Here is an 18978-nt window from a genome sequence, read left to right on the forward strand (position 1 = left end):
GGATGTAGAGCTTGCTTAAAAAATAAGGGGGGGATGAAATGGTCTTCCTAATGAATATAATTAGACATTAGACACACAATCACATGTGTAATATCAAATACCCCCATAAAAATCACTGTAAATCTGTAGAGATTTAAACCATTGAAGATAAACACTGCACTAAGGTGAGGACTACCTACCTTTTGGGGAGAGAATTCCAAAGACCTATTGAAATGTATATATTTAAATGGTTAGAAAGTAAGCAATTACATGCAATAATTTCATTGACACTTAAAGAGAAAATGTTGAGCAAAAGGAGTAAGACACAAAAGAGTATATGTAACTTCACTTATATACTTCAAAATCAGGTAATTAATCTAAGGTGACAGAAGTCAGAACAGTGTTACCTCTTGGGGTAGAGATATTGACTGGAAAAGCAAATAAAGGGGTCTTCTGGGAGGCTGGAAATCTTTTATATCTCAATCTGGATGGTAGTGACATAATAAATCTAGGAGCAATGTACTTCTTTTTTTCTTTTTTGTTAGAGATGGGGAGAGGGAGAGGGAGAGGGGGAGAGAGAATCTTAAGCAGGCTCCACGCCCAGTGCGGAGCGCAACATAGGATTTGATTTCATGACTCTGAGATCATGACCCTGAGATCATGACCTGAGCCGAAATTAAGAGTTGGATGCTTAACCAACTGAGCCATCCAGGTACCCCAGGAGGAATGTACTTCTAAGGGTGATAAGTTTCCATAAAAGTTTTTCTGGGAGTAGTCAGCCATTAGTTTAGGTTTTATAGAATCAGATTCTCCAAAACATGAAGTCGTCTTAAATCTAGCCATGTATACATTCCACACCAGATCTTTTAGCTATATGAAAACAGAAATCAAGTTGCCTGGAAAATTCCCCTCCCCTAAACTAACAACTGCAGACTTATAAATAGGAAAAGATTTCAGCATGTAGAAATATAGTAAAATCTATTTTTTATCAATTACAAAGAGACCGAATTCTTGCTCTAGGATTTTCTGTAAAACTGAAAATAAATTTTAAGGCAAAAAACTCAGATTCCATTTCTATTTTGTACTGAATATAATCTGTACATATAGAAAGAACATAAAATACACAAGCCACAACAAAGCAAAACCCAAAAACACTTCTTGACTTCAACCTTATCAGGAAGACAGACAAACTATCAGGATGGGTGCACTTTGAAAAGGGTGGTTTTATAGGTACTATCAGAACCTGAAGGTTGTCAAATAAATGGTAGCTTTCTGACAGGCTACATAGTTTTGGGTTAGTACTATTCCTGGCTTCATTTCATATTCCTATTTTTATTTTCTTTTTCTTATCTATCACCCCTCCTAATTAATCCTGTGAAGCTGCCTTAAATTCTTGTTCGAACACGGGGAAATGCATAAAAATATATGCAGACAGAGAAATCTAAGCAAGTTTATCGGCAGTCTATCGTATCAGGAGAAGGGGAAGGAGTAGTAATGTTAGGAACATGATTAACATACCACAGTAGGTTATATATTTAAAGAATATTGTAACTGGTAAAAAGGTAAAATTGTGTGACTTTGTGGGCATCACACATACTTAAATCTTGGATTACTATATTTGTTTTCACTCTGTAAAGTTGGTATCTTAACAAGAATCTTCAAATGGTGAGTTTAGTTTTTTTAGGGGGGCATAATTTTGGACTCTCTCAATAAAAATAATACGGAGGCTCCTGTGTGGCTCTGACAGTTGGGCATCTGACTCTTGGTTTTGGCTCAGGTCAGGATCTCATGGGTCACAGGATGGAGCCTGAGGCTCAGTGCCACTTAGGGCAGAGTCGGCTTGGGATTCTTTCCCTCTCGCTCTCCATCTGCCCCTCCACCTGCTCGCACACACATGCTCTCTCTCTCTCTGAAATAAATAAATCTTTTTAAAAAAGTACAAAGAGATATCAAAAAGGAAAATGAGAGGGAGAAGCAGACTCCCTGCTGAGCAGGGAGCCCAATGTGGGGATCCATCCTGGGATCATGACCTGAGCCAAAGGCAGACACTTAACTGACTGAGCCGCTCAGGAGCCCCAGGAAAATAAGTTCTGCAATGGAAATACTATTGCATAAATCATATCTTAGAATATTTTTGTTTTTAAATTTTTTTCCTTCGAATAATTAAAAAAAACTCAAAGTTATTATTGTATTTACCTCCAACAAGCTCCTCAAGACTTGGCACATGAAAAGAATACTCAGCACAACCCATTTCTTTCTTCTTTAGGTATCAGGATATACACACAAAACTATGGTAGGCTAATGACCACAAGAATTTGCCTATGGTAGGCTAATGATCACAAGAGTTCACCGTGCACCATGCATGAACAGCTGTTGCTCTGGAAAGGAACACAAGAGTTCAGTTATATAAAAAGGGCAGAAGGGCATTTATGTTTCTTTCCTCACAGAAGGGCAACCACAGTTTCCAGTATTTAACATTCCAAGTGAGAAATGCCCAAGTAATCTTTTTTTTAATACTGATACATTAAAGTCAACACTTAAAATAGATAAAAGGAAATGCCAAACTAAGGAGGCACATGACTCATTTTCTTTAGTCATATATGTGGATCGAACATGCAGTTTTCTTTTTTTTTTTTAACTTTTTAATTTATTTATTCATGAGAGACAGAGAGAGAGAGAGGCAGAGGGAGAAGCAGGCTCCCAAGGAGCAGGGAGCCCGGTGCGGGACTCTATCCCAGGACTCTGGGATCACGACCTGAGGTGAAGGCGGACGCTTAACCGTCTGAGCCACCCAGGCACCCGAACATGCAGTTTTCTAATGGTTGGTCTAAGGAACATAGGTCCTGAAGCAAAAGGTAGCTTTTAAGGTTTATAAGTAACTATTTAAATGGTTGTAGATAACAGTATAGGACGCTCAAGTAATTCATAGATAATTTGTGTTTTCTATTTTGTATTTGACATTTAGGCTAAAACTTAAACAAGTTTCTTAGGCTAACACTTTTATAAAAGAAAATTTAAATTACTAAGAGAAATGCAAACTTCTACAAATGAGTAGCTATTGAAATTCAAATTATTACTTTTACTTACAAGTAAATAAAAATACTTTCTTGGTAAGCAGCTTTAATGTTCAATTATTCTGATAACCTAACCAATTATACTTAGATGTTTTAAAAATATATGCTAAGCATATTCTACAATAAGTAGGCATTTATACATAGAGATTAGTATCTTACCTGAAGTGTTCAGGTGATAAGGTGCACAAGCAGAGCAAAGTAAATCAAATGAAGAAAAAAAAAGCAAAAATAATGTGAGGTGGGCAGGGAATCCCACTCTCAGCCAGTTGCAACAAAGAATGCAAGCAAAACTCTTTTAAGAGTGTTTCTAAGAGCACTATTCAGATTCTCATTAAAACTGTTAACGGAACACCTCATTAATTATTAATCTCAATAGTCTTGATACAAGCTTACTTGGTAAGTGAAAGGTGGTCTTTCAATATCACTTGGAAAATCTCTCCACCCCCACTTTTTTTTTTTTAATTTTCCAAAGATTCACAGGTTCCTTAGAAACTAGGTTTCTGGTTTTTTGTTTTGTTTTAAGATCTTATTTACTTATTTGTCAGAGAGAGAAGCAGGCTCCCCACTGCGCCAGGAGCCTGATGCGGGACTCGATACCAGGACCCTGGGATCATGACCTGAGCTGGAGGCAGACGCTTAACCAACTGAGCCACCAGGCATTCCTGGGTTTCTGGTTTTGATGATAATTTCAAACAACATATCCTCCACAAACATGCTAATCTCATACATTTAGGACTTAACATTTACATAAGTACTTCATCAAATACCAAATTTTATTATTCTTTAATTACATAATATGCATAATCAGTCTCCCAAATAAAATACCAACTGTTGATAATGGGCCCCAAGTCCTATATAATCATATTTCAATGATCTCAAGCATATCTTTCAGTTGAACAATCTGTAATTGTTCAAGAATGAAACATTTTAACTTTTTTTGAAATTAATTTCAGATGGACAGAGAATACATATAAATACTCCTGTATACTCTTCACCTAGATTTTCTAAATGTTAACATCTTATATTTTCTTTATCAGAAAGTACTAATTAAGAACATGTCAAAATCTGCTCAATACTGTATTTATTTATAATGAGGAAAATAAAGCATTCTAGATATTTCTGTTTATAGTAGGAATAATAAAGACAAGCTTAAATTCAAACACAATCCTAATTTTACACCCTTTGCTATCTTTAAAAGGTCAGCTTTTTTTTGTTTGTTTTCTTTCCCCACCAAAATAAAAACAAAGTCCAGCCCCGGGAGGCTACAGTTGAATAACTGGTTTGGAAATGTAAACTTTGGGCAAGCCAACAGCCCAGAAGGCAGTGTGGTAATGTGTGTATAAATGTGTTTATGTGGGAGGGAGGAGGGAAGGTTGAAGCTGCATTGATGAGAGAAGGGGGTTAGAAAGGTTCTAATGTAAACTCAAGTGTGGCTCTAGGAAGACAGCTTTAGGCCAGAAGGAGGCACATGATATTTACCCTCCAGATTCCATCGCTGGGAGTCAGTGGCCCAGAAGGAGGGTCTAAAGAAGGGAAGAGTATGAAGGGGAGGCAGCTGGCTTAAGTAGAGCCGCAGAGACAATGCCTGACAGGGTAGGCCAACTGTAGCAACCAAGCTGATAACCATTTATTGACAGCCTGCTGTATAACAGGTACCATGTTAGGTACTTTACATTCTCTCAGAACCTCTCACACCAAATAGATATTATAATTCTCATTTTACAAAAGAGGAATAGGCCAGAGAGAATATATTATTTACTCGAGATCGCTCAGCTATTAAAGTGGCAGAAATAATTCAAAACCAAATGTAGCCCTCTGTAAAGCCAGAACACCTTATATTATACCATGTGGGTTAACTTGTGATGGAATGACACATTTCAGCTCCTAGAAGGAAGAATTTGTACAGAGCCATCTTATAGCACTCAGAGTTATCATCTGTTTGTTTTGTTTCTTTCACCTAGGCTGTGATCTCTTTGAAGATAGGACTGTGGTTCTGTCTTCCAAGTGCCTTCCTAGTGGGCACCAGTTCAGCCTTAATTATATTTATTGAGTATTTACAGTGTATCAGACTCATAAGGCTCTGGGATAGGGCTGGCCTCAAGGGTGTACAATTAGTATAATGACACAGGGCCATGTGCTCAGAATGGCATTTGGTTTAATGCTCTGTTGTCACCACCCTGAAATTCTTAACTTTATATTTGAACTTTTAAAAAGACCGATAGGACAATGGAGCATGTGCAGGACCAGAGGCCAGAGGGGCAAAGTGCATTTCCACCACTATTCCTTGCTACCTCATTCACATAAAGCATTTGTAAAACCCCATGAGCACAGAAATCTGGTGGACCCACCATCTGTGGAATTCTGTGAAACTCAAAGTCCCCGGATTCTGTAGTGTTGGTAGAACGTGCATACATCAAGAAAAAAAAGAAAAAAAAATACAGGTGAGTTGGTTTTGTGCAGTCTCCATTGTTCTAGTAAGAACAAAATACATGTTTGTATGAGCTATGAAATACGAATTGTGAATTTCATCCATTCTGCATAGGAGTTAACCGTTCTTACATTTGTATTTAAAACTGGCATTGCATGCTATAAGAAGTAAAATTCATGCTAATAATTTATATTTAAAATTTTTTCTTTACTTTGACATCATATAGCAAATTTCTATTAATAATAGCATAATAATAATAGCATGATTAACATGCTATTATAATTAACAATAGAAAGTTAAAACACCATGACAAGTCAAAGGAGATAATACAGAAGAAAGGAGATGGCTCATATTTTAGCACCTTTAGTGGCGCTTCCCCCTGCTTTTTGAACAAGGGACCCTGCTTTTCATTTCATACTGAGCCTCACAAATTCCATAGCCAGGCCAGCTCCCACATAGGGCAGTGAGTAAGACATGCCCTACCTGTCCTGGAGCTTCCAAGTATTTCCTAGACTGTGGAGATGCCTAGAGGATTCGACTTTTATGCCTGGAATTTTTTTCAATATTTAGAGCGAAATTGAGTAAAGAGATCAGACTACCTTCCAGGTCTGTTCAATCCTGGGATGACACTAACTATACAGGACTAGGCAGCCTTACGGTTCTATCATATGATACAAGAGGTCTGAAAGTGGAACCATCAAACCAGCTCATTCCTTTTTGTAACTCCTTTAGAGGTTAAAAAAAAAAAACAAAAACCCACCAAAACTAAACTAGTTTAAACTGTTTCAACACTCAGTGGCCGTTCAGGGGACTAAGGAGTCAAAATCGTAGGAAGAAAAAAAAATCCACCGCTGGTGTCTTGGGATACGTTAACCAAGTCCTGGAGGCTGACCCTCAGTTTGGAGGGAAGGAGTGAGCTAACAAAACAAGTCCAAAAGTGGAGAGGGGAATGGGGTGTGCTATGGAGTAACACCGGCTTCCAGGACAAAGGTTACACATTTGGAGTCACGGTCAAAGCATGAGCCTGTCACAGTTTCACACAGAAGAGATTTTTGAAGGCAAAAGTAGATCTGACAAAACACAGCCAGCACCACACTCACCGCCACGCACACACCCCGAAGGCTTTAGAAAAGTCGACGACCACTCAGCAAATGCGAGACACCGGAAACAGAAGAGCGGCTGAGTCCTCGCAGTTCACATCCACTCCGTTTACTTGGCCCCACAATTTGTTCTCGTCATTTGCGTAAAGGTTCTTGGCTATTCCACGTACCTACTAGGTTAGCGAAGCCAGCACCTGAATCCTCACTTCGTCTGTCAACCGCGCCTCCTCCGCATTTGGGCGTTCAGCCACCGCCCACCGCCAATCGCCCCACCCCTCGCGGCGAACGCCGTCCCGCTTCTCGCCTCCTCCCACCATTAACTTTCCTCGTGGCGTTCAATTGTTCTCGCGAGATTTCGGGCCCACTATTAGCTGGGTCGCGGGCTGGATCTTCCTTTCCTTGCGCGAGGTTGTGGAGGTAAGCAGTTGTCTGCGTGTTGGGGTGCCGAGGGTTGGAGGTTGCCAAATGCGGACGTCGGAGGCCTGGGTTGCGGGGCGCGAGTACGCCGCTGAGGCCCGTGGTGGGCCGGCGCCTTTGGTGCAAGCCGGTCGCCGATGTGGGTGGGTAGGAAGAGGGCACAACTCTCGGGCCTGGTGAGCGAGGGAGGAGCTAGCTTTTCCGGGGATCCCCGCGTTGCTCGGTTGGCTCGAGCCGCGGAAGGCAGGCCGGGAGGGTGGAGGGCTCGCGGTCGTTGGGCTGAGGGCTTCGTGGCCGGACTGTGGCCCACACCTGCGCGTTCATAGGCGTGCTGCATTGTGTCTGGATGCTTAAAATGAAGCATTACGGACAAGTACACGTCTTGTGAATTTTCGTAAGTGCGAGGTAACCATTTCTGACGCCTTGTTGCGTGAGGTGAGGTGCTCCCTGGAGGCCCTCGCCCCAAGGTCAGGCATAGTAAGTGGTTGAAGGATTGTTAGCACTAAGTGCGCCAGCTCGCCGCATGGCCTCTCGCGGAATCTTGGGATAAGAAGTACACTTCGATAGGAATGTTTTTCTACGCGGTTTCCGGAAACTGGTTTTTAACTCCACTGTGCTGATATTTAGAAGACAGACATAACCTCCGGTATACCATCAGTGCCGTGTAACCCAGTTTTTGTTAAATTTCATTTTTGAGCAGTTATTTCATGAATAGTTAGGTTTTCGCATTTTAAAACACTACCAACAAAACATAACATGAAATTACCACGAGTCCATCGGACATTTTGCAAATCTCTACCTGACCTTGATGATTTCTTGTATTTGGGATATTTTGTCATTTTATCCTAGGATTCCATTCTTCACTACTCAGTTGTTATTCTCAGGTATACTGAAGACAAAAACGGAAGAATGTTGGTATCCCTTGAAAGAGGGAGATGAGGTAGTAAAATAAGACCTCTACTTTTTTGCCCACTATTGTCAGATTTTCCAAGGAGAGAATAAAAAGACAAAGGGCACCGTTGTGTGGTCTGTTAGTCTTTCATTGAAGTTTGAGAATTCAGAACTTATTAATTAGTACCCATAATGGCAAGGAGATAATATGCCAAGGAAGAGGTTTCACAGTGACTTTGATGAATCATAGCGTGAATGAGAAGAGGCTACAAATGGAAATCCAGGAGATTGGATTGAGGTAGTAAATCGTGAATCTTTTTCCTGATATACTGAGGCAACACTGCCTTCTGGCTTTGTATGTAAAAGTTTTTCCAAGGAGTTCCTATCTGCTCTTGAAAAATGGCTTTTTGGCCATTAATTGTATGTGAATACTTGTATGTTACATGTTTAGTAAAATTTCATTTTGTATCATGGGAAGATGTTTAATACTTCTTTGGAAATGACAATACTGTTCTGGAATCTCACTCCACTGGATAAGATTGAGAAGACACCTGAAAAACGGAAACCGTGAATTCAGTTTCTAGATTTTAGAATTTGATTTGAAATGGATGATTCCTATATAAAAATATTAAGGGCCTTGTATATGATTTTGCCTTAATTTACATAAAATGTGACATAATCTGACTACATCAAATTGTGTATTACTGGGATACTAGCTGTTTGTGTTGGCATTTGTTCAGAGAAACTACATCACGTTTACCGAATTGTCAGAACTCTTAAGCAAATAACAAGTGGCGAATAAAACAATTTGGAGAAGGACTTGGGAGATATGTAACTGGAATGAATTTTAACTCTATAATGGCATCTAATTCAGCTGTGGAAATTGAAAATGAGAGGTAAGTGCTGTTTTCTTAATCAACCACCACTAGATTTTTACTGCAAAACTGACTAGATTGGCTGATAACGTTTACTGTATTTTTATTATTGGGTAAGCAATAAAGGTAATTTTCAATAATTAGGAAAGAAAAGGAAAACCTGTTTTACACAGGTCTTCAGTTTATGTAGTTAACAGTGGGACACATTCTTAACCCTGGGGAAACAATATTCTCTGGGCCAATTTGGTATCTCTTCCTGGCTAAATCATCCTAATCTTAAAACAGGAAAATAGACATCAGTGGGGGATCTTGCTTAAAAATCAACTTGTTGGGATAATGCACATTATAATAGAGCTGGCATGATGGAAATAATCACTGGGAAATCCAATCAGCATTTCTGTTGTAATCAAATATCTGTTTGCTAGGCTACTCTTGTTTTATTTAGAGCAAGCTCTAGCACTAAACAAGACTGCCTTTGGAAATTAAAATTCTATTATTTATCTTGGAAGGTGATGTTTTGGTAAGAGCTATGGCATCATGATATTATGGCATTACGGTCCATTTTAGGTAGTCTGAACTAAGTGGTTGGTTTAGTCCTGAGCATGTTTTCCTGTTTTTGGTCTGTGGAAGAAAAGTACCTTATGGTAATAAGCATTCAGTAATAAAAAGAGTGCAATTAATTTTTTCCCCTTTTTTTCTAGTGATAACTCTTCTGGTAGCAGCTTATTTAAAACTCAGTGTGTCCCTTACTCACCTAAACAGGGGCAAAGAAACCCTACTAGAAAGTTTGTTCATTCACCTGAAGATGTTCAGGCAAGGGATTCATCTAGTGACTCATCTTTTGAACCAAGACCATTGACTTTAAAAGCTATTTTTGAAAGATTCAAAAAAAAGAAACGTAAAAAGAGGAAATATAAACCAACAGGAAGACCAAGGGGAAGACCAAAAGGGAGAAAAAACACTAGACGTTCCCAAATAAATAAGAAACAAGTTCAAGATAAAGGATCTGGGTTCCCATTTTTAGAATCTGAGAATGCAAGAAAACCATTACCTTGGAGAAAAATTTTAACCTTTGAGGTAAGTCATTATTTTATATGTGTGGATACATAACAGCTAAAATGTCTGAAATGACTTGGCCACTTTTAGAATTTAGATGTGCCTGGAACATAGAATCTGCGACTTTGATAATATCCTTCTGTACCGACTTATCTGTCGCTTCAAGACCAACCCATTCTGGGTGGATTCTTCACTGGTATATTCAGTTTCAATGAATATACCCATATGTGAGGTGTTTTGTCTGTTTATATAAAATCCGTTGATCTCATCAGGTTTTTAAGTATCATCCCTAAAACTCAAGTGATCCCAATTTTACAGTAACCTACGTCAAACCCACCCATATTTTCCATGTGTAGTGGCTTTAGTAGAGGCCATTTCCTTATAGATACTGAATATTTGATTTTGACAGAATTGCCTGACAAATAACTTAGCATTAAACTCTCAAATACTTGAGTTAAATGATTGCATAATTTATAATCTTTTGCTCTAGAATTGGTGATTTGAAAGAATACTAACCTTTTATGTTTTAAGCTGATAGGTGAACAAAAGAGATTTCTCTTTGCATTTAAAAACGTCTTTAGATATTGAAGAGCACTGGGTGTTACAATCATAGAACACTACATCAAAAACTAATTATGCCTTATGTAATGAATGGTGACTAACATAACAAAATGAAATAAAATTAAAGTCTTTAGAGGGGCGCCTGCGTGGCTCAGTCCTTATGCATCTGCCTTGGGCTCAGGTCATGATCCCAGGGTCCTGGGATAGAGCCCCGCATCAGGCTCCCTGCTCAGCGGGAGGCCTGCTGCTCTCTCTCTCGCTCCCCCTGCTTGTATTCCTGCTCTATCTCTCCCTCTGTCAAATAAATTAAAATCTTAAAAAAAAAAAAAAAGGCCTTAGAAATTCCCAAACAATATAAGATTTGTGCTTAGTTTTTCTTGGTATACCAACAACTTACGTAAATTTGATAATGTGCTAGGTAGATAGTGGGTTCTTTTTACAACCAGCATCTGGTGTATGTGATCCACATATGGCAGAGTGAGTAAATCAGAATCGCTTAAGTTTGTGGTAAAGGAACCCTTTTCATTTTGGAACATAAGGTATCTGCTAAGTCATGGAAGAAAATTTTGTGTTTTGTAAGACCATTACATAAAGTCCTTTTGATATTTAGCAAGCAGTGGCAAGAGGATTTTTCAACTACCTTGAAAAACTGAAGTATGAATACTACCTCAAGGAATCCTTGAAACAAATGAATGTTGGTGAAGATTTAGAAAAAGAAGATTTTGACAGTCGTAGATACAAATACTTGGATGATGATGGTTCTCTCTCTCCTATTGAAGAATCAGAGTAAGTTTAATCGTGACATAATTTAGGTCCTAGGTTTTATTGAAATAATTTTTTAAATTTTAATTGTTCCATATTATGTTAGGGATTTGTTGTTACTTGAATAGTGATGGGAGCATAGCTACAATAAGCCCATCTGGGTTGTAGTTGAGCTTTGAGCTTGGCACATGAGCCATCCGTTTTGGGATGTCATACGTGACAACATAATTTTTCTCCTTAACTAGTATTGCTGTTTCATTTGTGTATCATGACAGTATAATATTGGATTCTAGATAGATGATTTTGTCATCTGAGGGTATATTTTAACATTACAGAACAGAGGAGGCTGCAACAAATCTTGAACATAATGATGAATGTGATATCAAATTGGTGGTAAGTAACATTTTTTCCCATTTCAGGAGGATAGCAGTTGTACAGGAAGAATTTAATCCACTAGTTAGTATCTTAGATTCTGAACTTAATTTTTGAAAGGCTCAATGGATTTGGTGTACAGGAAACGTAAGAATAAAAATAGGGATTATTTGGATGCTTGGTGAGAATGTTGGGTTTTCAGTACTGTTAATAAGTTTAATATGTTAGGTTTTGCTATTAGAATGTCTAATTAGGATTTTCTAATAAAAAATAAGTTGAATTTGGGTTTTTAACATCAGGCCTTAGTCATTAGGTTATTTTAAGTAACCTAGAGTTCAGTTATGTGTAATTACTAAAGCAGTAAAATTCAGTAGTTACTTAATAATTGGAGTTTTTTATGCAGGACAATAATGATTTCATAATAAGTTCTGAAGTACCAAAGATGAAGAATGTGTATTTAGAACAAGAAGAATATACTGAAGAAGCCGCTTTGTCTAAAAAGAGAGCATCAAAGTCCAAAAACATTGGACAGGACAGAATGGCCTGAAAAGAGATAGGAATATGAATGTTAAGGTAAATAGAACAGAGAAAACGGCTTTTTGTAGAAAGTAAAGATGAAAAACATAATGTATATGTTGGCGTAGTGATAAAGAACCTGCTAAGGAGAAAAAAAGAATGTCTGAACAAGTTAATGAAACTCGTAACGAATTACTAGAAAAAACCATTTTAAAAACAGTGAAATTATACACATAGAAAAAATTGAGGCTTGCATATAGCAGAAATAATCACTTGAGAAATAATAAACAGAAGATCTGTTTTGCCTCTGCTTGTTTATTTCAGGGTAAGCACTTAAAAGGCATCATTTGAGCCTTCAAGAAGTACAGAGATTGTAAATCTTTTATTACAGTAATCACTAATGATGGACGGCAACCATCCATTCCTCAGAGTACCTGAAACGGGTTTTGCCCGCAGTTTTATTCAGATAAAAGTGACCTTTAGCTTCAAATACGTAGTACCATAATAAGAACTTACTAGTTACCTAGACTATTTCAGCTACCACTTACTACTGCATATTGCTGAGTATGCCACTAAATATATACTGTATTTTATGATCGCACTTGTGCTTGTTTTTGTTTAGTTTGTGAACAAAGACTTAGACTAAGTGCAAAAAATAAATCCTCTTTTGCAACCCAGAACTCATGGCACAGTATGAGTTTTGATACATACAAGAAGGAACAAGATCCCTAAAACAGATTAAAGTGATGGTGGGTATATTGACAAACCTGAAGGGCGGTTCCAGGACTGTAGAATTACTAAAGGTATATAAGGGAAGGGGTGCCTGGGTGGGTCAGTCATTAAGCGTCTGCATTGGGCTCAGGTCAGGATCCCAGGATCCTGGGATCTAGCCCTGCATCAGGCTCCCTGCTTGGTGGGGAGGCTTGCTTCTCCTTCTCCCACTCCCTCTGCTTGTGTTCCCTCTCTCTGTCAAAAATAAATAAAATCTTCAAAAAAAAAAAATAAGGAAAATCTCAGCTATATTGAATTAGTATTCTAATTTTAATGCTGACATGAAACAAAGATGCTTTTTTTTTTAGGCTTTTCACTTGAACACAATGTCTGGACTTTAAAGGTATGTCTTATGCTTTAGGTGAGTATTTGGGTCAGATTTGTTGAAATGAACTTTGTCAGACAGTTTAAACCTCCACAGGTTTCATTACTGAAAGACATTTTGTCAGTTGACAATTTGTTTGACATTTCAGAAAAATGAATTTTAGGGTTCACACATTTTATAGTGGTAAAGTGCAAGCTTCACTTTACTAGCAAGAAAGGGTCTCCACAAACTAAGTTAGTTTATATTGAAATAATCAGAATACTAGATATTCTCATTTCACACATTTACATTATTTTAAACTAATGCATAATCTAAAATGAGGTATAAGATTTAGTAGTGTAATGTTAGAAATGACTAGAGGACATAAAATTTCCTAAATCTGAATGATGCAAACGGTAATTAAAAAGCACCCAATTTATCTTCCAGTGATTTCATAAATGGGAAGAACAGAAATACATAAAGCCACATTAATATTTTCCTCTTTTTTAGTGATATCAAATAATGGTATTTCTTAAGGTGAGGCAAAAATTTAAACACTGCTGTAATCTGGAATGTCCTAGACAAAACATACTCTGATACTGGAGTTTGCCAAAATCAGGACTTTTAGATATGGAAATCTTTTTCCTTCCTTTGGTGGTTCTATAGTAGCCACTTTGTACTTATTTTTAGTATTTGGTTTTTATTCTCATTGTAACTTACTCCTTCCTGTAAGCATTTTAAAAATCCTTACTGTGTAATTTATGGAATGATAAGTTTGTTGTAAATGTTCGGCTTTTTGCACAATTTTGAACTCTGTGACTGAGAGCAGATCACTGTTGTGTTTTTCTTGTGGAATCTTCCAATTTAAAACTAAACAATGGTTGAGGTCTATCCCGATGGGGCTTTTTCTCTGTAGACCTACATCGTTGGAAACGCCTCATAGAGTATATGTGTGGTTTTCTTTATTCACAGAACTATGTGTTAGATCTGTGGGAAAGAACTACAAGACATTTAACTGCTAAAATTCTGTGAAAGACCTAATAGTCAAATTTTTTTAAATCTTAGGTGTTGGCATATCCCAACAATCTGTACAGTTCTAGGGTGTGATGGCTTAGGTAAGTTTCCATTGGGAACAGTGCAATCTTTGGGGTACTGTTACAGTTCAGATGATGAATTTAACTGTTCAACTGCTGAATGATACAGACATGAACTAAAACTTAATTCTGACAGAGCTGACTATAGCTTAAATCCAGTTACAATGTGGATGCTAGTCATATATTTAGGTTTTAAATTTTAATCACACTTAAATTGTTCTTAATCTTTTGTTATTTTATCTGTAGGGGTGAATAGGATTTGAACTCATATTTAGAGGTAGGTGGAACATCTGATTTCTATTGAAATTTATTAAGGATCCAAACGTTCTGAAAAAATAGAATGAGGTCAGCATACTGTTGTGCAGTAGTTGGGTATGCAACAGAAGTATCAAGATCTTAGTAAAAATGTTTGCTGTAAAACAGAATTGGACAAACTGAAGAGACTGTCTAGGAAATAACATGAAAATGCCCTTTTGTATCTTTATTAAACAATTCATTTGGATATGTTACAACAGATATACTAAATTTTTTTTAAGGAATTCTGCCTGATAATCTGAGCAACTGATCTTGTTTCTAATGCATCATTTCTTTTAGTGATTTCCCTTCATAGTTATGTATGTGAATTATACAGAGACAGGAAAGATAATGGAGACTGGGCTTATAACTTAAGTTGCAGGTAATATTGTCTTATTGGAGTGGCAATTAGGAATAAAGGTCTACATATTATAAGAACTTAAATTTCGAGAGAGAAGTTTCTCAGGTAGCCTTTGAAGTTAGAGGGGTTTACATATCCGTCAGGATCGCACTGCATGGTATCTGCCCTCAGCAGCTCATTCCTGCTGGGTGTTCAAGAGACAGTGCAATAGAAACTCAGTATCTGGCATCGTTGGTTTTCTTGGCTTCGTGCATGTTAAACCTGGTATTTTTATTGAAACAGTTTTCCTCTAGTTTTTCATATTGTTCAATTTGAGAGAATCTACAGGAGGAACTAACACGTCTCTTTTTCTAGGGGTGTTTGAAATTGAGAACCAGGCAGATCCAGGCTCAGACCCTAACGGGTAAGGTTTTTTATTTCAGTTGCTTCTGGTGGCTTTCTTTTATTGACAGCATCTGGTTAGCAAAACAGCAAGACTTACAGAGGCAGAAACCTTTGTATAGATTATAAGCTTGAGAGGAACTTCTCTAAAGCCTCATTCTAGGTGGAAGTGGGCACTGTTGTTCATGGTGTCCAGAAATTGTTGATGTGGCTACATTGAGACACAGGTTATGCTTCCATCATAGCAGATTTATTGCTGTGGTGACAATGAGGCCTGTAACATTTCTGTAAGACTTTTCAACATTAGAAACAATTAGATCTATTTGCCAAAATAGCAATCAGTGTACTTCTACAATTTGACTTCTAGGGCCCCGGAGTAAAGACATTGGATCCCAAAGATTACAGGTAAGATTTCCCTTCAAAAGCCCTATGTTATAGGAGATGGAATCCATTTATTTACCTAATTTTGACAGCTGCTAATCCTGGTAGTTCATTACCTCACCACTTAAAAAAAAAAAAACTCTAGATGTTAAAAGGCCACAATGTGTGTTTATACTGTTTGCCAGTGATTTGTGATGTTATGATGATGGGCAAAATGTTCAACTGCTCTGAATGTGCTGAATGAAAGTAGCCTTTCTGAACATCCATCCAAATGAAATCTGTGCTGTATTTTCCAGCAAAAGCTCTAAGTAAAAGTTAAACAGGAATAGTTACTTTGGAGTGAATAATCAGGGCATTTCATGTCAATTGAGGTTTGAGTGCAAATGAATATAGCTTTAGTTTAATATATATTCCCAACATTTAAATGAACTGGATTGAAAACAATTGTTGCACCTTACGTAGTTTAAGTCTGCAATTTGTAGCACATACTAGTTCAGAACTGGGTTTCAGGATACTTGGGAACCTAATTACATTTTGAAAAATGTAGTCTAAACTTTAAAATTTTCCATAGGTGGGGAGTTTTTGAAGTATGTCCGTATTCAAGTGGAGATCGAAGAAGCTCAACCGAAAGAACTCTGGCAAGTTAATTCTCTTACCATATAATGGTCATTACCAAGGCTTTGAGAATGCAGTTTCTCATTTGCTGTGGACATGACCATAAAAAATTTTCCCACTAGGTTTTTTTTCTTTCTGCTACTTTGCCTAGCATTCAGCCTATTGGGAACATTTTATCAACCGTGTTCTATTTCCATTGGCTAGATCAGCACTGTCCAGTATAAATGTAACAAAAGCCATATGTGATTTGGTAATAGTCATATTTCAAATTCTAATCTGACCATACATGGCTAGTATATTGAACAGTGCGTGCCTAGATTTCTACTCTTGCAAGTGTCTTTTGCTAAATCACTCCTGCTAATACCCATGCAACTTGTAATACAATAGATTTAATAGAGGGAGGCTGGCTTCAGTTTACATGATCATCTCTGGAAATGGAACCTTACTTTTATGTTCCTGTTATGTAGGACTGACAGTGACAACTGTGGATTGAACAGTTCTTTTTAAAAGGTATGTACACATTTGAAAAAAATAACTTCCAGGTCATTTCAAAGAGGGCTTGTGGGACTAAAACCAAGAGCTCTTAACGCTATGACCAAATACTGGAATTCTCCATAGGATGTAATAGTTACTCAATAGTGCTATGTTTTCCTGAGGAGATACAAGATTTAGCTGCTTTTATCCATGATTGGTCAAGTGGGAAAGAAGAAATGTCTCCGAAGTTTAACCAATGTGTATACTCTTGTTCTCAGGGCTATTGTGAAGATTATGATTCTGACTTTGGAGGAACTACGGTGAATGGAAGCGGAAGGAATCACATGTAAAATTCCTCAAATAAAAATTTATTAACTTTAAATAATTTTGCCTATATTACACATAATTAAAAAAAACTTTACACTTTTAGTAGAAAGTCAGCATGTATTTTTGGCTCGAAGTTTCTGTAGTGTTTTCTGTGGAAGGAATAAAAAAATAAAATTTAGCATTTATCCGTTGCAGTATATATACCCTAGACATGGAAAAATTGTAGGGGGCCTAGCTCACCTTATGAAATTCTTTTGCCCTTGCTCTGTTTTGGGCATATGCATCTTGCTTTGCTTTCTCTTCCCTTTGCCGTTTGACTTCAGCTAACTGATTGTATGATCTGTAAATTGATACATAGAATTAAGGACACACATTTTAGGAATGTAAATTACTATTCACTCACACACATACACACACACCTATACCTTAGGGCCCTTTGATGCATGAGGGCTTGTGCAGTCATTCTGTCTTCAGGAAGTGACACTCTAACCTTAACCTTATTCACACCCTTCAGGCGACTCACAGATGAGCCTGAGCAGAGAACAAGTGACTTGGCAAATATTACAATGCTACATTCTCTTTGTGAGACCTGATGCAGATTGTGTGGAACATACCTGTAGGTTTCTCCTTAGCTATTTTGGTTTGAGAATTTTCAGGAATACGAGTTTTATTCTTTATTTCTTTCTGTCTCTGGGAGGATCTCTCCATAAATGATTTTTTCCTCTTTATAAATGCTTCTTGTAAGCTCCCAGGTAGAGCTATAATCTTTGGAGGAGTTTCTGTTAAAAAAACAAAAACTGAAGCTTAAATGTTTTGTGCCAGCAGTGTACAAGATTGTGGGACAGTGTGAATATTGGAACTGAATCGGGAACTCTGCCAGCCCCTCAGTTTAAGCATTTCAGATGCTCAAGGGCATACCTGCCGACAGGATCACTTGCTCCTTGCTGCAGTGTTCAGATACACCTAGATAATCCGAGGTTTCTGTTTCTGATAAAAGAGGCAGAAATTCACTCACCTAATTGCAAAAAAAAATTATAGATGAATTTACCACTTTTCATCTCACTGAACAGAATCACAAGCGTAGGTTCTAAACCTTTTAAGTTTCTAGACCTCTGGTTCCCTTTGTTAGACAAAGATGTGGTCTTTGGGGGAGAGGTAGGCAGCTGAGTGCCTTACTCTCTGCTCCCCAAATGCAGTATAGGAATCCATATTCAATAGACTTCGTTCCTATTCTTTCTTTGTGCTGGTTCTCACATCTGAACTACAGGACTAAGTTTTCTGGGAAGGGAAAATTTTAATAAATGACTTTATTCCTATTAAAATGCTTTACCTGACCAGCCTACTCTAGCCAAAAGCTCCCCCCACCCCCTACCCTGATTGCTGTCAAGTTCTTCCACACCACTTCTGCATTAGCTCTTGGTCTCCTGCTTCTCCAAATTACCCTTATCAGTAATCATGGCAACAAGTACTAGGTGTGGAGTCATTTATTAGATAAATAATCTAATACAATACTGTATCAGGCCACAGTACTCTCTAGAATCTGGGACTTCCCTGTAAGAGTTTACCTCTTAATACACAAACAGTTATCAGTGAATTCATCTATTGTAATCTAGAATCTTAGTAAATTAGCATTAAATGTATGGCAGAATTCCCTCCAATGACTATCTTCTAAGAAGTGAAGTGAGCCAGGAAGAATGGTTTGCTTGCAGTGGAGGAAAGTATAAGGAACCTGCAGCTAAAACCTATCTTGGTGTTTTATAACTTGAAATACATCTTCATTTTTTCTTCAAGACACGCACAAAATAAACTCAAAGTAATAGCACTCGTTCTGTACCACCCTCAGTTCTGATTTTTACCTATCTTCTAGAGCTCTGCTGCCTCAGAACTTTTTTGGAACAAGATTCATCTTTCATTGAATCAATTCATTTCGTGAATTCCAACCCTT

At 37.7% G+C, this 18978-nt stretch overlaps 3 protein-coding genes and 8 non-coding genes across 28 annotated transcripts in view; 9 read left to right on the forward strand and 2 right to left on the reverse strand.

Moving 5' to 3' along the window:
* C11H11orf54 (chromosome 11 C11orf54 homolog) overlaps positions 1 to 6889 on the reverse strand; it is a 21954-nt gene extending 15065 nt beyond the window's left edge. For 2 of the 5 annotated variants that reach the window (XM_027579825.2, XM_027579821.2), the window contains exons 1-2: positions 6752 to 6889; positions 2176 to 2357 (exon numbers count right to left, since the gene is read on the reverse strand). In XM_027579825.2, the coding sequence (XP_027435626.1) occupies positions 2176 to 2230 (55 nt within the window). In that variant the 5' untranslated portion in view covers positions 2231 to 2357; positions 6752 to 6889. The other 3 variants (XM_027579823.2, XM_027579824.2, XM_027579822.2) reach the window with 3 other exon arrangements.
* On the forward strand, positions 6877 to 16260 carry TAF1D (TATA-box binding protein associated factor, RNA polymerase I subunit D). 6 transcript variants are annotated; one of them, XM_027579830.1, is made up of 12 exons: positions 6877 to 6998; positions 8630 to 8785; positions 9466 to 9841; positions 10992 to 11167; positions 11479 to 11536; positions 11919 to 12088; positions 13111 to 13145; positions 14172 to 14221; positions 14447 to 14477; positions 15210 to 15258; positions 15604 to 15641; positions 16189 to 16260. In XM_027579830.1, exons 2-6 carry the CDS (start codon positions 8730 to 8732, stop codon positions 12060 to 12062), a joined length of 810 nt encoding a protein of 269 aa, XP_027435631.1. In that variant the 5' UTR covers positions 6877 to 6998; positions 8630 to 8729; the 3' UTR covers positions 12063 to 12088; positions 13111 to 13145; positions 14172 to 14221; positions 14447 to 14477; positions 15210 to 15258; positions 15604 to 15641; positions 16189 to 16260. The 6 variants fall into 6 exon arrangements, with proteins under 6 accessions (XP_027435631.1, XP_027435630.1, XP_027435629.1 ...); XM_027579829.2 differs by having other exon boundaries at positions 12654 to 14221; XM_027579828.2 differs by having other exon boundaries at positions 13111 to 14221.
* LOC113915627 lies at positions 12629 to 12755 on the forward strand. Its single transcript, XR_003517771.1, has one exon. It is a non-coding gene; the product is annotated as a small nucleolar RNA SNORA40 (small nucleolar RNA).
* Positions 13987 to 14119, forward strand: LOC113915619. Its single transcript, XR_003517764.1, has one exon. It is a non-coding gene; the product is annotated as a small nucleolar RNA SNORA18 (small nucleolar RNA).
* LOC113915633 lies at positions 14267 to 14338 on the forward strand. The gene has a single exon (XR_003517777.1). It is a non-coding gene; the product is annotated as a small nucleolar RNA SNORD5 (small nucleolar RNA).
* Positions 15002 to 15139, forward strand: LOC113915609. The gene has a single exon (XR_003517755.1). It is a non-coding gene; the product is annotated as a small nucleolar RNA SNORA8 (small nucleolar RNA).
* Positions 15387 to 15521, forward strand: LOC113915612. Its single transcript, XR_003517758.1, has one exon. It is a non-coding gene; the product is annotated as a small nucleolar RNA SNORA1 (small nucleolar RNA).
* LOC113915606 lies at positions 15810 to 15882 on the forward strand. The gene has a single exon (XR_003517753.1). It is a non-coding gene; the product is annotated as a small nucleolar RNA Z40 (small nucleolar RNA).
* Positions 16261 to 16280: 20 nt separating the features above from the next.
* Positions 16281 to 16406, forward strand: LOC113915618. The gene has a single exon (XR_003517763.1). It is a non-coding gene; the product is annotated as a small nucleolar RNA SNORA32 (small nucleolar RNA).
* Positions 16407 to 16772: 366 nt separating this feature from the next.
* Positions 16773 to 16899, forward strand: LOC113915610. Its single transcript, XR_003517756.1, has one exon. It is a non-coding gene; the product is annotated as a small nucleolar RNA SNORA25 (small nucleolar RNA).
* A 154-nt stretch (positions 16900 to 17053) lies between these two features.
* CEP295 (centrosomal protein 295) overlaps positions 17054 to 18978 on the reverse strand; it is a 52851-nt gene continuing 50926 nt past the window's right edge. For 7 of the 9 annotated variants that reach the window (XM_027579814.2, XM_027579812.2, XM_027579810.2 and 4 more), the window contains 5 exons: positions 17952 to 18048; positions 17648 to 17812; positions 17459 to 17564; positions 17274 to 17373; positions 17059 to 17182 (listed from right to left, as the gene is read on the reverse strand). In XM_027579814.2, the coding sequence (XP_027435615.2) occupies positions 17144 to 17182; positions 17274 to 17373; positions 17459 to 17564; positions 17648 to 17812; positions 17952 to 18048 (507 nt within the window). In that variant the 3' untranslated portion in view covers positions 17059 to 17143. Of the gene's footprint in view, positions 17183 to 17273; positions 17374 to 17458; positions 17565 to 17647; positions 17813 to 17951; positions 18049 to 18978 lie in introns of those variants that run through there. The other 2 variants (XR_003517471.2, XM_027579815.2) reach the window with 2 other exon arrangements.

Source organism: Zalophus californianus, chromosome 11, assembly GCF_009762305.2.
Source record: "Zalophus californianus isolate mZalCal1 chromosome 11, mZalCal1.pri.v2, whole genome shotgun sequence".
In the NCBI taxonomy this organism is placed as follows: Eukaryota; Metazoa; Chordata; class Mammalia; order Carnivora; family Otariidae; genus Zalophus; species Zalophus californianus.

Coding starts and splice junctions, on each gene's coding strand:
- TAF1D (XM_027579826.2), top strand. CDS start 8,730: ATGAATTTTAACTCTATAATGGCATCTAATTCAGCTGTGGAAATTGAA. Junction 8,786..9,465: donor GTGGAAATTGAAAATGAGAG/GTAAGTGCTGTT, acceptor CTTTTTTTCTAG/TGATAACTCTTCTGGTAGCA. Junction 11,537..11,918: donor AATGTGATATCAAATTGGTG/GTAAGTAACATT, acceptor TTTTTTATGCAG/GACAATAATGATTTCATAAT.